This window comes from Chiloscyllium plagiosum, unplaced genomic scaffold (assembly GCF_037043375.1).
Source record: "Chiloscyllium plagiosum isolate Xiang-an unplaced genomic scaffold, Cpla_swu_hap1 HiC_scaffold_13, whole genome shotgun sequence".
Taxonomy (NCBI): Eukaryota; Metazoa; Chordata; class Chondrichthyes; order Orectolobiformes; family Hemiscylliidae; genus Chiloscyllium; species Chiloscyllium plagiosum.
Genome location: NW_028270151.1, coordinates 85,515,059 through 85,537,794, shown reverse-complemented (window position 1 = coordinate 85,537,794; position 22,736 = coordinate 85,515,059). Strand labels below are relative to the sequence as shown.

Genomic DNA, 22,736 nt, shown 5'->3' with positions numbered 1-22,736 from the left:
AATTTACAGGATTTGGCCATTGCTGGCTAGGCCTAGATTTATTGCCCAGCCCTAACAAATCAGCTGTTTTTCTGTAGATCTAAAGGCACATATAGACCAGACTGGTCAGGATGGTAGAGTCTCCTCCCTAAAGGTCATTAGCCCACCTCCACGTGAGGCTTAGGAGTCTAAGAATTTATTTTCCCAAACAATATTTGAGAACAGAATATTTACAGTACCAGTAATTGTTAATGCATGCTTAATGAGGCTTCTTTACCTCAGTGCTTTTTGACATTATTACCTTTTCCTTGGTCTCCTGCTGTTAATGACCTGTTTATATTTGAAGGTGAGATGCTACCATAACACAGAAAATACTGATTATGAAATAGTAGAAGAATTCAGTTTTAAAGAGGGGCCCTGATTTCCAACAAGATAGAGAAAGATATGCAGGAGAAGGGACTAGAAGGACAGATCTTGCTGAAGAGAAGCTGGAAAAGGCTGGTGTGGAGCATCAAGATGGCAATAGTTTGGCAGAGTGGTCTGTTTGTGTTATGACAACATTATAAATCTTGCAGTCTGCCATCCTACTTAGTGCATGCAATCGGTGTTTAAAGTGAGGTTTATTGTATGTCAACAGCGTTCAAAACCTCACTTCTCCATCCATCTTAATCTCAAAGCATTGACAACCAGTACACATTCACAGAAATAAGACTGAAGTCAAACTGCTGGCAAGGTAAGGGTTTGACTAACCTCAATGATGTGGTCATGTTTCTGGTTATAGGATTGGTAGAGAGCCACGAGAGAACTGGCAGAGCCCCCAGCCCCCACAAGATTAGCAATTACCCCATGATGACTTTTCACACAGATCATACAGCAATCCCTGCAAATGATTGACTAAAACAAATTTATTTTTTTTAAAAAATCACAATTATAGAGAAACAAAAGTATACGCCATGTACACAAAAATATCACAGATATCAGACACATTCAAGGCTCTTCTTCAGAATGAATTTCTTACATAGACTGATAAAGGTCAAGACTTGTTGACTTCTTCGTATGTGGATCTACATGTTGTGCTGGTCACGAGAGTTCAAGCTGTTCACGTATATATCACTCAGCTGGTAATGTATAACCTTTTATGGCAACATCCTTTCATGTCACAGATAGTAAACCATGCACATTAATCCAGTTCTCTTCAAGATGAGCGACTTTTGATAGGTTTGATGCAAGAATTAATTCGTCTTCAAGTTCAGATGTGAGACACTGAACAGTAATGAGAATTATTCCAGTGAGTGTTTGAAATCTAACAAGGATGCCTACTATTTATTACCTTGGAATGTATAGTTTGAGTCATAGAGACCAACTTGATGTATGCATTTAGAGTTTTAATGTACGTGGAACATTGCTTAAGAGAGACAGAAAGATGTGGTGCTACAGATTTATGTCTTGGAATCATCAGGACAGAAACAAGAATGCCACAGTTTCCTACTAACAAAGTGCTGTGCTAAATCCAAAGAGTTCCTACTTATCAAACACAGTTGAGCAAGACTGTATGGATTTTAGTGTCACTGGAATGCCAGGAAAATAAGCCACAGATTGGTGATTGGTTGACTGAATCAAACAGCATGTTCCTTTTGCTGCTCATAACAGGCAGAGAACAGATCGTACTCAACCAGCCTGCATTTACAAAGCTTAAAAATAAAACGTGTCAGAAACATGTGATTGGCCTGCAGGTGCTGAACAATCCCAACTGTACTAATAGTTATACTAACAACCAATGATGATAATCAATTGAGCTCATGTTGTGGCTGGTTAGAAGTGACAAATATTCATGCACAGGGCCTGTGCTCTACAAACATATTGTTCAAGCCTTGAGCCTATCAAATTATCTGGGGGAATAAGGAATCAATGTTTCCTATTGCTTTCTCATGGCAACACTCAACCACGCTACACCATTTCTCCACTAATATAAATTGCAGCTATCATTTGAAATTTGGCTTTGTTCCATGTACTGATGAGACTTCTGTAATAGCAGAAGTCTCCCATTCAATTAGTGCTTCACATTCAATCTCTCAAAGAATTTGGGAATGAGCCCACTCTAATCAAACACACTGACAAATATGCAAGCTGCAGCTTTTTTTTTTGCAACTAATCTTTATTTCCAGATCTTATTTCTTTCTCTCCTATAGGAGTTCGATTTTCACCAATCCATTCACTTCAAATTCAGGAACATATTCACCAACATTAAATTACACATGAAGATATTAAATAAATACATGCATCCTGATTTGAAGCCAGACTGTTTCTAGCAGATACAGATTATGCCTGACTGGCCCTTTTAGGAGGATTGAAGTTTAGTTAAATAGCACGTAAACCACTAGAACCAAACCGGATTTGGACATGCCTGGGCTGAAGGATTGATTACATCGTCAATAGGAACAGCGTGAGGAAAACCAACTTTTTGCAATATTGTAGGTTCAAATTTTTGTGACGAAGGCAATTTTGACAGAGAAACCGAACACAATGGTGGAATGCAGTGTATATCAGAGTTTTAACAATCACTTCAGGACAGACAGGGACAGGGTCACTCCCATTCGGACCCGCAGGGCTGGGTAGAGGGGCTCAGTGAATCTTCCATTGAAGGTGTGCAACAAGGTGAGTTCACTCCCTGGCACACTGTAGAAGGAGATTATCCCACCTTCAAAATTGATATACACTCCAACTGTGGAGGGTTTCTCTGCCTTCACGGCAATTCTCCTGCCGTTGTGTAGACCTGATAAGGCATCCGGCCCAGAGTGGATGCACCATGATTTATCATTAAACCCCAGCAGACAGTCATTACCCTCTCCTTTCCTGTTGATACTCTTGTAGCACACTCCAATGCTCCAGGCCCCGTCGCCATCCTTCACCTGGATCTCCCAGTAAGACTGGCCATAACTCACACCCTTAGCACCAAGGATCTGGGGCCACCGGTCAAAGATTTGTGTACTTTTCGGAAACACCTGGATGTAATTCGATGCTGACACTGTTCTATTGTTGTCTGTCAGAACGAGGTATGGGTTTGCTGTATCTGGATCGAGAGTTGGTGATTGGCCATCTGTCAGTGAAAGAAGATGGTGAGGGTAAATGACTTGCTCACTTCCTGCAGAATCTCCACCCTTTTATGCATTTCACTTTCTTCAAACACTCCATTTCCAAATCCTTGGCTTATTGGTGGCACACTCACCTTGGCAGTCAGGTTAGAAGGTCAAGTCCCACCCCGAGGGACTTGAACACAAATTCCAGACTGACATACAGTGCAGTACCAACACAGTGTTCAGCACCAACACAGTGTGCACTGTTGGAAGAGGCATCGTTTGGATGAAATGTTAAATGAATAACCCATTCTCCCACTCAGGTGGGCACAAATTAAAAACTGGGACGACTTAAAAAGTAAGGGAGTTCTCCCCACTTGATGGCCAATAGTTTTCTTTAACTAACATTTCGCATGTAAATCAAACAGCCATATTTTCTCATTAAGGAAGACTGTGCTGTGTTACAGAGAGAAGGCATGGGAATCTCACTCGGCAAGGTGCTTATGGGGGCAAACAGCCAGCTGAAATGTAAAGGACTGAATAGCCTACTAACATGCTCAAACCATCCCCTGACTATAACCATTCCCAAAATTCAGAAGTATTATCTCGTTATCAGGCAGTTTTGGACATGATGACAGAGTACAAGATTACTATCCTTTCCCGCAAGATTTCTAATAAATCAGAATACTGCCTGGAGGGCAAAAACTGGCCAGTGTGACTCAAGACTTGGAATTAGATTAGATTAGATTCCCTACAGTGTGGAAACAGGCCCTTCGGCCCAACAAGTCCACACCGACCCTCCGAAGAGTAACCCACCCAGACCCATTTCCCTCTGACTAATGCACCTAACACTATGGGGCAATTTAGGATGGGCAATTCACCTGACCTGTACATATTTGGACTGTGGGAGGAAACCCACGCAGACACAGGGAGAATGTCTGTGTGGAGTTTGCACAGTCGCCCGAGGCTGGAATCGAACCCGGGTCCCTGATGCTGTGAGGCAGCAGTGCTAACCACTGAGCCACCATGCCATTCTGGCATAACTAATTAATTTTTATTAATGATCAATTCCTGAATTATTAATAAATGTTTGATTTAGTAGATTAATAAACTTATTTAATATTTAATAAATTGATTTCTGAACTATTTCAGTCCAGCAGCACCTATTTTATATATGCTGATCAGATGTAAATGAATTTAGCAGCCAGTCAATTGCGATTGTAACTCGAGGTCTTTGTGTGGGATAAAGGCTCCCCAAGCTTCCCACAAGACCAACACTCAGGTATGAACATGTGAATTAGAACCAGGAGTAGGCCACTCAGTGCCTAGAGTCTGCTCCGTAAGAACACAGCTGATCTCAATGCGACCTTAAGTCCATTTTCCCGCCTACTCTCCCACAACTCGGGTCTTTGTCATTTGTCAAAAACCTATCTACCTCTGCCTTTTAAAAAAAATCAATGGGCCTTACTTCATCACTCTCTGGGAAAGAACACTCCAATGACTCACATTCCACAGAGGAAAAAATTCTTCACACCTTAGTCTTAAAACAGGAGGCCTTCTATTTTATACTACTTAAAGATTTTTTCAAATTTTATTTTTCAATTAATCTGGGACCAGGACACAGGAGAGGCCAAAAAAGTCCACTGTATTTTATTTCCATTTTCCTATTTCTGTACAGAATCCAGAGTAGTTATAGAAAGCTTAACTTCAACCTACCCAGACTCCATCCTCTCTCCCCACCTACATCTGCAATTCCTCTGATGCCCCACACCACATTGAAAATTTCCAATTCCCTAGCCCTAACTGTCTCCTGTTCACCACGGATGTCTAATCCCTCTATACCTCCATTCCCCATTAGGATGGCCTGAGAGTCTCTGCTTCTTCCCCAACCAGAGACCTGAACAATCCTCATCCATCACCACTCTCCTCCGCCTGGCTGAACTTATTCTCTCTCTGAATAATTTCTCTTTTAATTAATCTCGCTTCTGCCAAGTCAAAGGAGTGGCTATGGGCTCTCACGTGGGTCCCAGTTATACCAGCCTCTTTATGGGGTATGTAGAATGATCCTTGTTTCAATCTTACACTAGCTCCCTCCCACAACTCTCTCCTTGTTACATCAGCTGTTTCAGCGCTGCTTCATGCTCCCACCCGGACCTTGCAAACTTAATTCATTTTGCCTCCAATTTCCACACCTCTACAACATTCACATTGTCCGTTTCTGACACTTCCCTTCCTCTACTTGACCTTTCTGTCTACATTTCAGGGAATAAACTATCCACTGCCATCCACTACAAAGCCACTGACTCCCATAGCTCCTTTCACTACACTCCTCACACCCCATGTCCTGCAAGGACTCCATCCCATCCTCCCAGTTCACCTACATTGAATCTGTTCAGATGATACCAACTTCCAAAACAATGCTGCTGACAGGGTTTGCTTCTTCCATAACTGTGGTTTCCCACCCACTGTGGTTAACAGGACCTTCAACCCCATCTGACCTATCACCCTTATCCCTGCCCATCACTCAAAAACGTGATTGGGTTCCCCTTGTCCTCACCTTGCATCCCACCAGTGTCCGCATTCAAAGGATCATTCTCCGCCATTTCAGATAGTTACAGCACAATCCCACCACCAAACATACCTCCCCCTCCCTCCCCCGGTCTGTACTTCACAGGGATCGTTCCCCCTGGGACTCCCTAGTCAATTCCACAATCTCCACCTCCCCTCTCATGCACTTTCCCAGTAACTGCAGAAGGTGTAACACCTGCCCCTTCACCTCCTGCCTGCTCACCATCTTTCCAGGTGAAGCAGCATTTCACCTGTAATCTTGAATTTGCTACACCAAAAGTGGCCTACTCTACATTGGAGAAACCAAATGGAGACAGGGTGACCACTCTGCAGAACACTCCAGTCTGTGCGCAAGCATGACTTTCCCATAGCTGGTCATTTTTACACTGCTTCCTACTCACGTCTGTCTCTGGCATGCAGCAGTGCTCCAGTGAATCTCAGCACAAACTGGAAGAACAACATCTAACCTTCAGGTAAGGCGCTTTACAGCCTGTGGGACTTCATATTGAGTTCAACACCTTCAAATCGGGAACCATTTCTTCCTTTTCTTTTAGCTTGTTATCATATCCTCTTGCCCCAGTCCTAGTGTCTGTCCTTTCAAGATTAGCGTGGTGCTGGAAAAGCACAGCAGGTCAGGCAGCAACCGAGGAGCAGGAAAATCGACGTTTCGGGCAAAAGCCCTTCATCAGGAACGGAGCATGAAGGGCTTTTGCCCGAAACGTCGATTTTCCTGCTCCTTGGATGCTGCCTGACCTGCTGTGCTTTTCCAGTGCCACTCTAATCTAGACTCTGGTTTCCAGCATCTGCAGTCCTTGTTTTTACCTTGTTGATTCTGTCCTTTCAAGTCTGGCAGGAGACACACCATTGTTCTGCAATTCTTACATTCAATCACTTAATCTGAACTATTGACACCTTTTCTCTACCAGCACTCTACACCCATTATTTCACCTCCTCTAAACTATTGCATAAATGCTGTCCCCTCCACACTTCACTTCAGCTCTGAAGAAGAATCACCTAGACTCTGAACATTAGCTTGCTTTCTGTCCATGGATGCTGTCTGACCCACTGTGATCGCCAGCATTTGTTGTTTTCAGTAGATTCCAACATCTGCAGTAATTTGCTCCTTCAACTTCTTTCCCTTACAACTGTCCTCAGCTAATCACCGGGGGACCACTCTTTCAGGGTTGACAGTAATTAAACTGCACAGTTCACACACACACTCCATTCTCACCTTGCCTGACCACTAGCATTGACATTGGGTGAGTGTTTGGAGGCCTCTTTCTACAATGATGTCACGTAAAACTACTTGTTGTTACTAACATTCATTACACATGATAAAAGACCAGTGTTAACTTGATTCCCATGAAACAAGATCTCCCAGCATGTGCGCATTTCCAGTCTCTCACAATGTGATAATAGTCATACAGTATCGAAACAGACCCTTCAGTCCAACTCATCCATGCTGACCAGATATCCCAATCTGGCCTAGTCCCATTTTCCAGCATTTGGCCCATATCCCTCTGAACATCTTAAATTCCAATTTAGATGCCTTTTAAATGATGTAATTATACCCACCTCCACCACTTCCTCTGACAGCTTGTTCCATACACACACCACTCTCTGGGTGAAAAAGTTAAATCTGTCCCCTTTACCTTAAATCTATGTTCTCTAGTTTTTGACTTCCCACATCCAAGGTAAAATACCTTGGCTGTTCACCCTATCCACACCCCTCATGATTTTAGAAACCTCTGTAAGGTCACCCCTGTATTTGCATATGCGAAATCTGTTATCCACAGCACTTCTATTTCACTAGGAACATCCAAAACGTTCACTTTTCTGTCAAAAGCTACGTAGACCAGCAGGGCAAAATAACCATTTTTCTCGAGTTAGTTTCAATAGTCACGATAAATCCTCAAATCTGTCCACAGTCAATTAACAAACTGAAATTTTCATGTCCAAAACAGTGACAACCAGAGAAAGCCTAGAATTTTGAAGCATGTCAGATGATCTCATTGAAATCTACAAAATATTTAAGTCGACTGTGCAGAGCGTTTCCCTTGGTTGAGGAGCCTGGAACTGAGGTCATAAAATTAAAACAAAACCATGGATGCCATTTGGGACCAAGATGAGGAGAAATTTCTTTCCACAGAGGGCAGTGAATCTCTGGAATTCTCTATCCCAGAGGGCTGTGGAAGCACAGTGTTTGAGTATGTTAGTGGGAAAATATCCGATGATCAGTGGTGCAATGGGTTACGGTAATAGTATGGGTAGAAGATACTGAAGTGTTTGATCAGCCATCAGCATTAAGTAGCAGATCAGGCTCAATGGGTCAAATGGCCTACTCCTGTTCCTATGATCCAATAACTTCTGACAGAGCCACTTGGTGGTCACAACTATATTATGACAGCTGAAATACAGCAGCACAACTGAACAGGAACCAATGAGCAAATATTTATAAAACAGGAGGCATGACTTTTAAAAAGTGGACTGTTGTAGCGTACTTACAGAGTTTGACCATTATCTGTCTGCTCCTCTGCTCCTCACTTCCCTCAACTGAACATTTTATATGGTCTTTCACTTGCACGCTATTCAAAGAATAAGGCAACGACTCGAGTGGCAGCGAGATATCCTTCAAGCTGGAAACATATGTAGACTAAATGAGAATAAGACATGTGAAATAATACATTGCGATTTCTCAGTAAGCATTTAAGCAGCAAAGTGCAAAACTTCCATGAAGGTGCAACAGTTAATTATATCAAACCTACAGCTCAGCGAGCAAACCTACACCCTAAACAGTTAATTAAGTTAAACAGGCCCTTCTAAGGTTCAGTTTTAAGAAAGGTCATCCATTCTGGTGAAATCACATACTCAGGTTCAAAAACTGCCTGTTCTGCTGATGTTAAGACCAGCTTCATCAGGTTTAACATGAGGATCATGTCTCAACCAATCCAATCAACATGCTCATCCTGAGAAACACACACAGTCGGATCATGACTATTCATGCAGAGTGAATATTATTCACAAATCCTGAATATAATGAGCACTATTGCTATATCACGTACAGACCTACCTGTCACAGTGAAATGTCTCACCATTTCATGTGACTAATTATCCATTTAGGGGAGACACCTGTTCTGGAAGCAAATATAGGAGCTACTTGAAACCAGCACGGTGCCAAAAATAGAAATCTGACAAGTACGTGTCTTATTTTGTAATACTGCATGAAGGGCTAACATTGGCCAGGTCACCACAAGAACTCCTTACTCTTCTTCAATTAGCACTGTGGGATCTTTCTATTCCCTGGAACATGGTGGCAAGAAAGTAGAGCTTGTAGCCTTTCCAGCCTTACATTAGGCGTCTGAAAATGAAAAACAGATTATGTTGCTTTTGACCTACTTTGAATTTGGACTGACTGACTGACTTGGGTAACATGTACCCTCTGTGCTCTCTCGCATTCCTTTACATCCATAAGACCAGAGAGGGGCTGTGTCCCTGGGACTCTGCAAAATGGGAATGTGGTTGCCCTGTTGCAGCAATCATTTGTGACATTAGTTCAGTCAAAGTAGACAAGGTCAGTGTCATGACATTCACTGTGACTTTCAAATATTTATAATATACTCAAAAAACAAACAACAGTGAGCCTTTATCCACTTCTTCTCTGAGGATATCACTGAATATTCCAAAAGACAAATATCTCAAACACACTCCCACCACCTGTAACTAACACACACACCGAACTCCCTGTAACATTATACTCCAGTGAGGAAAAGATCTACCTCTAACCATCTTTCTCCAGCCTCAGTTCACAGGGAACCGAATAACAAATGTCAAACATGCAGATCCACCTGAGCACAACCACAGAGACAACAAAAAGGCACACACACATACATGTGGGATTAGGAGCAGGTCACTTGGCCTCTCAACCGTTCAATATGACAAAGCTGTTTACACTCTGAGACAATGACAGAAATGGACCCTACAGCCCAAGTAGTCCACACCAACCACAATCCCAAACTAAACGAGTCCCACCTACCTGCACTTGGCCCATATCTCTCCAAACTTTTCCGATTCGTGTACTTATCCAAATGCCTTTTAAACGTCGTAACTGCACCTGGATCCACCACTTCCTCTGGAAGTTCATCCCGCACATGAACCACATTAAAAAAAAAGTTGCCCCTTTTGTCTTTTTAAAAATCTTCCTCCTCTCGCCTTAAAAAATATGCCCTCTAGTATTGAAAACCCCCACCCCGGGGAAAGGACATCTGCCATTCACCTTAGCTATGCCCCTCATGATTTTATAAACCTCTATAAGGCCACCCCTCAATCTCCCACTCTCCAGGGAAAAACGTCCTGGCCTATCCAGCCTCTCCTTGTAACACAAAGCTTCAACATTCTGGCAAATCTTTTCTGAACTCTCAATAATATCCTTCCTGTAACAGGACATCCAGAACTGGGCAGAGTACTCCAGAAGAGACCTCACCAACATCCTGTACAACCTCAATATGACGTCCCAACTCCTACACTCAAAGGTCTGAGCAATGAAGACAAGCGTGCTAAAAGCCTTCTTAATCACCCTGTCCACATTTGACGCAACCTTCAAAGAATCATGTACCTGAACTCCTAGGTCTCTGTTCTATAACAAATCCCAAGGCCCTACTTTTAATTGTACAAGTCCTCCCCTCGTTTATTTTACCAAAATCAATACCTCACATTTATCCAAATTAAACTCCATCTGTCATTTGTCCCATTCACTGCACTTGTGTTTAATACAAAGGTCTAACAATCTTATAGTGAACTGTAGTGACCATTACAGATCACTGGTATTAAAAAGACCCAGGTTGCACAAACTGGGCCTGTTTATTTGGACTTGCTCAAACAGCTGAGCACAAATCAGCACAAAAAAAAATCATATTTCAACAAGCCACGCAGCACTGCGACCGGCTGGGTTAGTGCAGTCTTTGAACTGACCGATGTAAAATAGTATAAGACCAAAACAAAAATAAGGCCGATGCTGAAACTTTGAAACAAAATACTCAGTGGGTTCAGCAGCATCTGTAAACAGAGAGACTGATCAAAGGTGAATCAAATATGAGTTTCCTTCAGAACAGAAGACAGAGCAACAGAGGGTTTTATGCCACTGGTGTGGGGTGGGGTGGGGTGAGGTGAGGTGGGGTGGATGGGAGGAAGTAAGATCAAAGGGAGTGTCAGGGATCAGATAGAAGGCATGAGATTTTAAACTGCAAAGAACTTAGTAAAGTGTAAAACAGCTTGTCTGGTGATGTCTTTCGGTTTGGCCGAATGACATGAGCAGGTTTTTACTTACCGGGCAGTGATGGAGTTAAATTCCTGAAACAAAACAGACAGGGAACACAGTGTAATACAGGACATTAACAGGCTCAATCTTACTGAAAGGCTGGCAGGAAGGGTTACACCCACAAGTGGAACCAGCATTACCACACATTTACTTTTAGTGGTTTGGCAACAGAGAGCTTGAATAATGATACAAAAAAAATTTTTTTTTCCTGTCTTGCACTCATCAGAACATTTCACAAGAAATCTCCAAATCATTTCACAAGAATGCTATTTTAAAGGGAAAGACAATATTTATGCTGTATGTGAGGTTAATGCTCATTGGTTGGCAAGTGCCTGAACCCACAGTTATAGAAAAATCAACCCTCTGTACCACTATCCAAACCAATCAGCACTGTCCTCTCAGTGCTGGTGCTCCCCTTCAATTGATATCCTCGTGAATTACCTCTGACGAAAAGCTTTGACAAACATGTCTTTGTTCAGCAATATATTTACCTTTGTTGCATGCACAAAAAAAAATCATATTTCAACAAGCCACACAGCACTGCGACCGGCTGGGTTAGTGCAGTCTTTGAACTGACCGATGTAAAATAGTATAAGACCAAAACAGTATTTCACAGAGGTGTATGTCAAGCCCCAATATCAGACATTAGACGAGGGTGACAGGTGATTTATTCTAGGAGGTAGTTTAAGCAGGTTAAGGCTTTTTAAGGACAGTGAGGTTCAGTCTGTATGAGCTCAGAAACTGAAAGCATTACTGCTATAGGAGTGGGATATAGCAAACAACCCAACCACGTTTGTCCTGAAGAGAAAACAGCCAAAGAAACAGTGTGCAGGGTGAGGGGGAAAGAGGTTGCAAAGTGCCTGCAAGTGTGGTGCATGAGAGGGAGTGTGAAAGGGAAATAGAAAGAAAAAAAAAGGGAAAAGGCAAAGGAAAAAAATGGGGAGAGAGAGGAAGAGGGAGAGAGAGAGATGTAGGGTGAGGTGGGGGTGGGGGTGAGAGAAATGGAGTCTGGCAGTTAGAGTACTGGCACAACGATGATAGAGCCACAGATAATGAATTCAGCAACAGCTGCCTGAAGTGGAAGTAAGCAACATGGTGAGGGATATGTGGTGTCTGAAACAAAACCAACCATGCTCAGATGGTCACTCACACAGACCATGGAAAGGGAATGGATCCACTTTAAAGGAATTCCTTTTAAATGGGGACAGAAGATGACAAAGAGAGCTGTCACTGGCCCAGCACATGGAAGCTGAACCCACAGTAAGAGAAAAGCAAGCCTGCCTACACCCATCCAGCTGAGAAAGTCACCCAACAATGACAAGACAGAGAGCAGATGGAAAACTATTGCACGGAGTACTAATTACACTAATAATATGAACATGAAGTGGAATACTCCTACTCTTGAGTCCTTCAGACTTGCTTCGCAGTTTAAGGAGATCGTGGCTTCTCTGCTTGGGGTCTAAACTCCAATTTTCTGTCTGCACTCCATAACACACAGGTCCCTTTCTCATCATAAATTTATCCAATTGAGGTTTGAATAACAAGACCCAACCTCAACTACCTTTTGGGAAAGAATTTCAGACTCCAATAACCTTAAACCCTCATCTATCTTAAAGGGGAGAATTCCTAAGCTTAAAGCATGTTCCCTAGTTTTAGTCTGCTCCACAGAAAATATTCATCAAATAACCACGCTCTTCAGACCAGGATACTGTGTGTTTCCATAAGAACATCTCTCATTCCTCTAAACTCCATTGGGTAGAAACCAAACCTTTCTTCATAAGACAATCTCCTCATCCCAGAAATTAGTCCAATGAATCCTTTCTGAATTGCTTCAAAAGCATGAATATCATTTATTTTCAAACGAGGAGGCCAAAACAATGCAGTACTGCAGACGTAGTGGCACCAAGGCCCTGAACAGCTGCAATAAAACTTCTCTATTTTTATTCCCCTTGCAACAAATGATGGCATTCCATTTGCAACCTAGAGGGAACTTCGTGGGAAGCTGCTGAGAGTGGGTTTATTCCACACTTACCTGAATTATTCCTGAACAGCACAAGTAGCTCAGCAATTTTAACCAGGCAGTAATACATGCATCAGCCCAAGTACCTTCCCTTCAGGACAGGGAGAGGACAAACAGAACAGGACAGGACTACCATTCTCAGAAAATAAATGTGTTTCAAAATCAGGTTGGGAGCTGAGCTCGACTGCGAACCACTCAAGAATTAAACACACCGTTTACACCAACAGTGCAAACGCCTGTCCAAAACTAGTGTAATGTCCTTCATTGACTCCTGCTTCATGACTGACCGCGGTGCACCTACAAAACCAACACTCCATCAACCACTGTCATTCGGAGGAGGAAAGCTGGGAAAATGTAAGCTTTATGGAGCAAGCTATTGCAAAGGCAGGCATGTAGATGATCACTGCCATCAATTATTATGCACAAATAATGTCAACAAAAGGGGCTCAGTTTGTGTGAAATATTATTGATCATTTAGTATATTGAACAGTTTTATAGATTGCAAGTAAAAGCTACATTAACATATTCATCACCTGTATAAATGGGATGTCATCGTACTTTCCTGACAGATTGTTCAGATCCATTAGAGACTTGTCAAATTCTTTGGCTGCATTCTGGACGTCGAGGATCCTTGCATCGATCTCTGCTGTTACTTGGATCTTCTCCCTGTCTAGCTCTTCGAAAGCTTTCCTCTCTTCATCATCAATCTGCCTCCTGAGAGCTTCGTATTTCTCCTCAACATTTATTTCCTTCTCCTTTATTGCTGCCTTTGGTGGAAAGGTTTGAGTAAGTAGATAATACAGGGGCTTTACACAAACACATCTTGCATATTCATTCTTCACCATCAGTAATGTCAGCTGTACCTCGGGGCTGGTAATCTCTCCTATAGGGAGGAAGGTTGAGAGTTCAAGCCCCACTCCAGAAACTCGAGCTCTGGACTAACCCTCCAGTACAGTTCTGAGGGAGAGGTGGGCAACATTACGCAGGCTTTTTTTTGGTTGAAGCATTAAACCAAGATCCTATATGTTTCTCCAATGGACAGAAAATATCCACAACACTATTTGATAAAGAGTTGGCAGTGTCCTGGTCAATATTTGCCCCTCCACTAACATCTCAAGCTGATGACTTGTTCATTGCCTTGTCACTGCAGAAACCTATTGCACCGAAATTCCCTACAGCCAATCACTGTTATAATGTAAAGTGCTTAAGTGTCCAGAGATTATTCAGGGCACTACAGAAATGCAAATCTTTCTTTTCTCATATAGTATCCCAATAGTAAGACCATATCGTAAAAACAGAGGGAAGGAATGTAATAAATGAACAATTTCATCCCATTTCTGATCCATTCACATTGAAAATGTAATTTTTTACCCTCCCATCAAAACTGCGTATAATATCTGTTGCATTTGATGTTGTGTGAACCTTAAACAGGAGGAATAGGCCTAGGATGGAAAACTTGAAGAGCAAAAACTAGGGCACCGCTGATATTTGTGAACTTTCTCTCAGTTCACCCCCTCATGTCCCCATTGTTCACTATCACTCCATCAACCACACAATGTGCATAGATGATGATTTTGGTCAAAGGAACTTCCTTTGGTTAAATGAATGGTGTTAACCCATCAATAAAGATTGCAAATTAACTGGGGTCGGGGGGGGGGGGGGGGGGGGGGGGGCAGTATAGCTGAGGGTCAGCCCGTTGAATAATTTGAATAGATGATAGAAGACAATCACAGGATAAGACCGGAAGCTCAGCTGATTTATATCAGAAAAAGGAAACCAACCAGTCCTTCAAGCTACTTTGCCATTCAATGAGGTCATAGCAGAGCTTCTACTTTAGCATCATTTTCCTGGACCTCCTATATCCCTTGATGTTGTCAAAATATCAATGTGTGTTCAACTAAGCCTTTACAACCGTCTAGGCAGATTATTCTGATATTTAAAGAGAAGCTGTCAAAATCCTGCACTCCCACATTGGCCCAAACGCCACACAGATTAGGGACAAACCCATATCGATTCAGAGTCAGAATACATGTTTTTTTTCTGGATAGCAAGATGTATCTAGCGTGGTGCCACAGGCTTCAGTCCTTGGAACCCAGCTATTGATAATCTACACTAACGACTTGGACACAGGGATAGAAGGCTCTATGGCCAAATTTACAGACAACACAAAACTAGGCGGGATGGTAAATTCCAATTACAAATGGATATAGATTGGTGAGGAGAGTGTGCCAAGATGTGGCAGATGGAGTTTATTGTGGATAAATGCAATGTCATGCATTTGGGTCAAAAAAATGGGAAAGGCAGCCCATTATCTTAATGGGGAGAGACTTCAGGGTGCTCCAGTGCAGAGGGATCTAGGTGTACCCATTCATGAGTCAAAGAAAACTAGCATGCAGGTGCAGCAGATAATAAAGAAAGAAAATGAAATGTTGGTTTTTACAGCTAAAGGAATAGAATACAAAGGTAGGTATTGGTGAGACTGCACCTTGAGTATTGTGTAGAGTTTTGGTCCCCTTTATTTGAGGCAGGATATAGTGGTTTTGGAGGTGGTTCACTGGATTGATCCTAGAGATGAGGGGTCTGTTATATGAAGAGAGATTGAACTGTTCAGCTCTACACTGTCTGGAATTTAGAAGACTAAGGGGAGTTCAAATTGAGATATTTGAGGTGATAAAAAAGGCGTGGGGTGGATGTTTCCTCTTGTGTGCATTCCAGGATGAGGGGTCATAGTCTTAGGATAAAGGGTAGCAAATTTAAAACAGAGTGGAGAAGAAACTACTACTCCCACAGGATTGTGAATCTGTGGAATTCCCTACCCCAAAGTGCGGTGGGTGTTGGGACAGTGAATAAAGTTGAGGAGGAGCTAGACAGACTTTTAATTGGTATTGGGTTGAAGGGATATGGAGAGAAGACAGAAAAATGGGGGTGAGGAGCATATCAGCCATGATCGAATGGCAGAGCAGACTCAATGGGTCAAATGGCATAACCCTGCTCCTAAATCTTACAAACTTTATTAACACATTGTGGATCAAATAGGGCTTGGCAAACAAGAGAGAAGAAAGACCTTGTATTTCAGTAACATTAGTACACACCAAAGCTCTTTACAGGCAATGACATACCTTTAAAGTATAGTCACTATTGTAATACAGGAAAAGCAACGTTATACTGCCCATAGCAAAATCCAACAAACATCTGTTAATGATCAGATAATGTGTTTTTAGGGGCTGATAGACAGGCAAATATGGGTCAGGACAACAGGAAAAACCCACCCACTCTTCTGTAAAATATTGCCATAGAATCTTAGGCAGAGCCCAGTTTCAATTATCAACTGAAAGAGATTGCTCCAAGTACTGAATTGGAGTTTCAGCCTGGATTAAGTGCTCAAGTCTACAAAGTGGGACCTCAAATCAGGTGGCAGGCTCAGAGGTGTGAGTGCTACCCACCGAGTAACAGCTGACACCATACGACATTAAGCTTTTCAAAATTTAAATTCATCAACTGGCTAGTTTACTCACCAAAACATTTTCCTTCTCTTTCTTAACATCTTCAAGAGCAGCTTGGGAAACTTTAACTTTTTGCTTGAGTTCCTCCTGTTGATCTCCCAAATTATTCTAACATGAAGCAGCAGAGATAAATCATTCCAGGTTGTGATATCATTTTTAAATGTATAAATAGTGTACATGATAAATGAAAAAAAAATCAACAGACTCAGGTTTTAACATAAGTATTAGTCAACTTTTCATTTTTATTCTGTAAATTACAGAGATCTGCATTTTTCATGTATTATGAACGTTTAAGTTAATTGTACAGTACTTTCTGTTATTTTGCTTTCAATTCAATGATTGTCCGTAACTATGGAGTTACAATTACTTATTTTATTTGTGTTATCCCAATTCAATACCAGCTATCATGATTATTAATTAACCAAATATTCTTGGATCTAACTGAAAGATCTGCACAACTATCAAAGCTTTGCTATACAAATAAAACTCATAAATGACATTGGTACTTGAGGACAGTCTAAAACTGTGGTCTCCCATTTAAGACAAAGATTTAAGACAGACATTAAGAAATAAACTTTTTCACTCAGTTGTTTGCCTGTGAAATTCTCTTCCCTATGCTGCAGTGGAGGTTGTGTTATTGGACATTTTTTGAAAAAACGGTGGAGATTCCTGACAATGGAACCAAAGTGAAGAGGGAACAGGGAAGAAAATGGATATGGGGTCACAATCAAAGCACTTTTCTCATTGGATTTAGAAGAATGAGAGATTGAAACATATAGGATTCTTAAGGGGCTTGCCTGGGTAAATGCTGACAGGATGCTCTCCCTCATGGGAGAGTCTAGGACCAGAGGGTGAGAATAAAGAGGTTTCAATTTAAAACTGAAATGAGGTGTAATTTTTCTCTTGAGGGTTGTGTCTTTGGAACTACTTGCCACAGAGAGCTGTGGGGAGCAGTCACTGTGCAACTTTAAGACTGAGATAGTCTGATTCTTGATGTGGAGGGGAATCAAAGGTTACAGGGAAAACAGGGGAGAGTTGACATGAGGAATGTCAGATCAGCCATGAATCTAGAGAAGTCTTGTGGGGCCAAAAGGCCTACTCAGTTCGTAATAACAATGTGCTGCATTGTGCAGCCTCAGGTTATAGGAAGGAAACAGGAAGGGCTTATTTGTAAGATCAAAGATATTTTAATAAATCTGTTCAGATATGCTACTACACCTGCCTGGTGCAGACGCAGCTTGAACGGAAATGGAGACACTGTCACTGTGTCCAAGAGCTCTTGTACATGTATTCATGTGCTAATTCTACTGCATTATGTAGGAGAGTCCACAGATGATCTGCTGTCAATGAAACTTGGCCAGTTCACAGATGTGCGCGCGTGCGCGCGCACACACACACACAGATGCACACACACGCAGAGACAGATGCACACACACACACAGAGACAGATGCACACACACACACACACACACAGAGACAGATGCACACACACACACACACAGAGACAGATGCACACACACACACACACAGAGACAGATGCACACACACACACACAGAGACAGATGCACACACACACAGAGACAGATGCACACACACACAGAGACAGATGCACACACACACAGAGACAGATGCACACACACACAGAGACAGATGCACACACACACAGAGACAGATGCACACACACACAGAGACAGATGCACACACACACAGAGACAGATGCACACACACACAGAGACAGATGCACACACACAGAGACAGATGCACACACACAGAGACAGATGCACACACACACAGAGACAGATGCACACACACACACACAGAGACAGATGCACACACACACACACACAGAGACAGATACACACACACACAGAGACAGATACACACACACACACACACACAGAGACAGATGCACACACACACACACAGAGACAGATGCACACACACACACACAGAGACAGATGCACACACACACACAGAGACAGATGCACACACACACACAGAGACAGATGCACACACACACAGAGAGACAGATGCACACACACACACACAGACAGATGCACACACACACACACACAGACAGATGCACACACACACACACACACAGACAGATGCACACACACACACAGAGACAGATGCACACACACACACACACAGAGACAGATGCACACACACACACACACAGAGACAGATGCACACACACACACACACAGACAGATGCACACACACACACACACACAGACAGATGCACACACACACACAGAGACAGATGCACACACACACACAGAGACAGATGCACACACACACACACACAGAGACAGATGCACACACACACACACACAGAGACAGATGCACACACACACACAGAGACAGATGCACACACACACACAGAGACAGATGCACACACACAGAGACAGATGCACACACACAGAGACAGATGCACACACACAGAGACAGATGCACACACACAGAGACAGATGCACACACACACACAGAGACAGATGCACACACACACACAGAGACAGATGCACACACACACAGAGACAGATGCACACACACACACACAGAGACAGATGCACACACACACACACAGAGACAGATGCACACACACACACACACAGAGACAGATGCACACACACACACACACAGAGACAGATGCACACACACACACACACACAGAGACAGATGCACACACACACACAGAGACAGATGCACACACACACACACACAGAGACAGATGCACACACACACACACAGAGACAGATACACACACACACACACACAGAGACAGATGCACACACACACACACAGAGACAGATGCACACACACACACACAGAGACACACACACACACACACACACAGAGACACACACACACACACACACACAGAGACAGATGCACACACACACAGAGACAGATGCACACACACACACAGAGACAGATGCACACACACACACAGAGACAGATGCACACACACACACAGAGACAGATGCACACACACACACAGAGACAGATGCACACACACACACAGAGACAGATGCACACACACACACAGAGACAGATGCACACACACACACAGAGACAGATGCACACACACAGAGACAGATGCACACACACAGAGACAGATGCACACACACACACACAGAGACAGATGCACACACACACACACACAGAGACAGATGCACACACACACACACACAGAGACAGATGCACACACACACAGAGACAGATGCACACACACACACACAGAGACAGATGCACACACACACACACACAGAGACAGATACACACACACACACACAGATACACACGCACACACACACACAGAGACAGATGCACACACACACACAGAGACAGATGCACACACACACACAGACAGATGCACACACACACACAGACAGATGCACACACACACACAGAGACAGATGCACACACACACACAGAGACAGATGCACACACACACACAGACAGATGCACACACACACACAGACAGATGCACACACACACACAGACAGATGCACACACACACACAGAGACAGATGCACACACACACACACACACAGAGACAGATGCACACACACACACACACAGAGACAGATGCACACACACACACACACAGAGACAGATGCACACACACACACACAGAGACAGATGCACACACACACACACACAGAGACAGATGCACACACACACACACACAGAGACAGATACACACACACACACACAGATACACACACACACACACAGATACACACACACACACACACACAGAGACAGATGCACACACACACACAGAGACAGATGCACACACACACAGAGACAGATGCACACACACACAGAGACAGATGCACACACACACAGAGACAGATGCACACACACACACAGACAGATGCACACACACACACAGACAGATGCACACACACACACAGACAGATGCACACACACACACAGACAGATGCACACACACACACAGACAGATGCACACACACACACAGACAGATGCACACACACACAGAGACAGATGCACACACACACAGAGACAGATGCACACACACACACAGAGACAGATGCACACACACACACACACACAGAGACAGATGCACACACACACACACACACAGAGACAGATGCACACACACACACACACACAGAGACAGATGCACACACACACACAGAGACAGATGCACACACACACACAGAGACAGATGCACACACACACACAGAGACAGATGCACACACACACACAGACAGATGCACACACACACACACAGACAGATGCACACACACACACACAGACAGATGCACACACACACACACAGACAGATGCACACACACACACAGACAGATGCACACACACACACAGAGACAGATGCACACACACACACAGAGACAGATGCACACACACACACAGAGACAGATGCACACACACACACACAGAGACAGATGCACACACACACACAGAGACAGATGCACACACACACACAGAGACAGATGCACACACACACACAGAGACAGATGCACACACACACACAGAGACAGATGCACACACACACACAGAGACAGATGCACACACACACACAGAGACAGATGCACACACACACACAGAGACAGATGCACACACACACACAGACAGATACACACACACACACAGACAGATACACACACACACACAGACAGATACACACACACACACAGACAGATACACACACACACACAGACAGATACACACACACACACACACACACACAGAGACAGATGCACACACACACACAGAGACAGATGCACACACACACACACACAGAGACAGATGCACACACACACACACACACAGAGACAGATGCACACACACACACAGAGACAGATGCACACACACACACAGAGACAGATGCACACACACACACAGAGACAGATGCACACACACACACAGAGACAGATGCACACACACACACACACAGAGACAGATGCACACACACACACACACAGAGACAGATGCACACACACAGAGACAGATGCACACACACAGAGACAGATACACACACACACACAGACAGATACACACACACACACAGACAGATACACACACACACACAGACAGATACACACACACACACAGACAGATACACACACACACACAGACAGATACACACACACACACAGACAGATACACACACACACACAGACAGATACACACACACACACACACAGAGACAGATGCACACACACACAGAGACAGATGCACACACACACACAGAGACAGATGCACACACACACACACACAGAGACAGATGCACACACACACACACACAGAGACAGATGCACACACACACACACACACACAGAGACAGATGCACACACACACACACACAGAGACAGATGCACACACACACACACACACAGAGACAGATGCACACACACACACACACACACAGAGACAGATGCACACACACACAGACATACCCTCAGCTCCTTTGCTGCTTCACTGACGCTGATTAAGTCGTGGCCCTTGTGGCTTCCGATTAAAGCGCAGAGGCTGCAGACACAGGCAGCATCGTCCTTGCAGTAGATCTCCAGCAGCTTTTGGTGTTGTGCGCACTTGGCCATCGCCATGTCGGCGGTCGGCTCGGTCAGGGGGTGGCCCTTCAGCACCGCGTTGTCCTGGTGCAGCCGGAGGTGCAGGGAGCACATGGACACCTCACACTGCAGGCAGCTCTTGAGGGCCGAGCGCCTCTTCTTGGTGCAGTAGGTGCAGGGCACGACGCCGTGGCGGGGCTCCAGGGCCAGGTAACCGGCCACGATGTTGGCCAGTTGGAAGTTCTTCTCCAGGCGGGGCCTGTCCGCCCAGGCCGCCCGGCACTGCGGGCACGAGTAACCCTCCGCCTCCCTCCACACCGCCTCCAGGCAGCCCCGGCAGAAGCTGTGCTTACAGCTCAGGATCACCGGCTCGGTGTAAATCTCCAGGCACACCTGGCAGCTCAGCTCCTCCTCCAGGGGATCCGACACCTCGGCCGCCATGGTGCCGCGCCGGAAGTGGAGCTGGTGGGCGGGGACGAGGGAGCTGGTTGCACCTCTCCGCCCCTCTTGGTGCGCCGCCCAAAGAAGCCCCGGCGGCAAACCTGGGCCCCGCGCCTGCGTTCCGCGTGGCAACAAACAGTTTCTCACTCAATTCCCTGAAGATTGTTATTAGTATAATTAACACTCATCACGATACTATCACATTCACTACATTATGTTAATTATTCTTTTTAATACAAACATGAATGCACAGGCCTTTTGTTTTCCTT

General features: G+C 44.0%; 1 protein-coding gene across 1 annotated transcript; it reads right to left on the bottom strand.

Annotated features, from left to right (window-relative positions):
• Nucleotides 1-866: 866 nt before the first annotated feature.
• LOC122555709 (E3 ubiquitin/ISG15 ligase TRIM25-like) lies at nucleotides 867-22,502 on the bottom strand. Its single transcript, XM_043701749.2, has 6 exons — nucleotides 21,913-22,502; nucleotides 16,471-16,566; nucleotides 13,489-13,722; nucleotides 10,945-10,967; nucleotides 8,127-8,257; nucleotides 867-3,076 (listed from the first exon to the last, which is right to left on the bottom strand). The coding sequence occupies exons 1-6, from the start codon at nucleotides 22,465-22,467 to the stop codon at nucleotides 2,538-2,540; spliced, it is 1,578 nt and encodes a 525-aa protein (XP_043557684.2). The 5' UTR covers nucleotides 22,468-22,502; the 3' UTR covers nucleotides 867-2,537.
• Nucleotides 22,503-22,736: the final 234 nt, after the last annotated feature.

Excerpts from the sequence above, each read along its gene's own strand:
- LOC122555709 (XM_043701749.2), bottom strand. The coding sequence starts at position 22,467 with ATGGCGGCCGAGGTGTCGGATCCCCTGGAGGAGGAGCTGAGCTGCCAG. Across the intron at positions 10,968-13,488 it reads ATGACATCCCATTTATACAG|GAATTTAACTCCATCACTGC; the intron begins GTGATGAATATG and ends GTTTTGTTTCAG. Across the intron at positions 3,077-8,126 it reads ACAGATAATGGTCAAACTCT|ATGGCCAATCACCAACTCTC; the intron begins GTAAGTACGCTA and ends TTTCACTGACAG.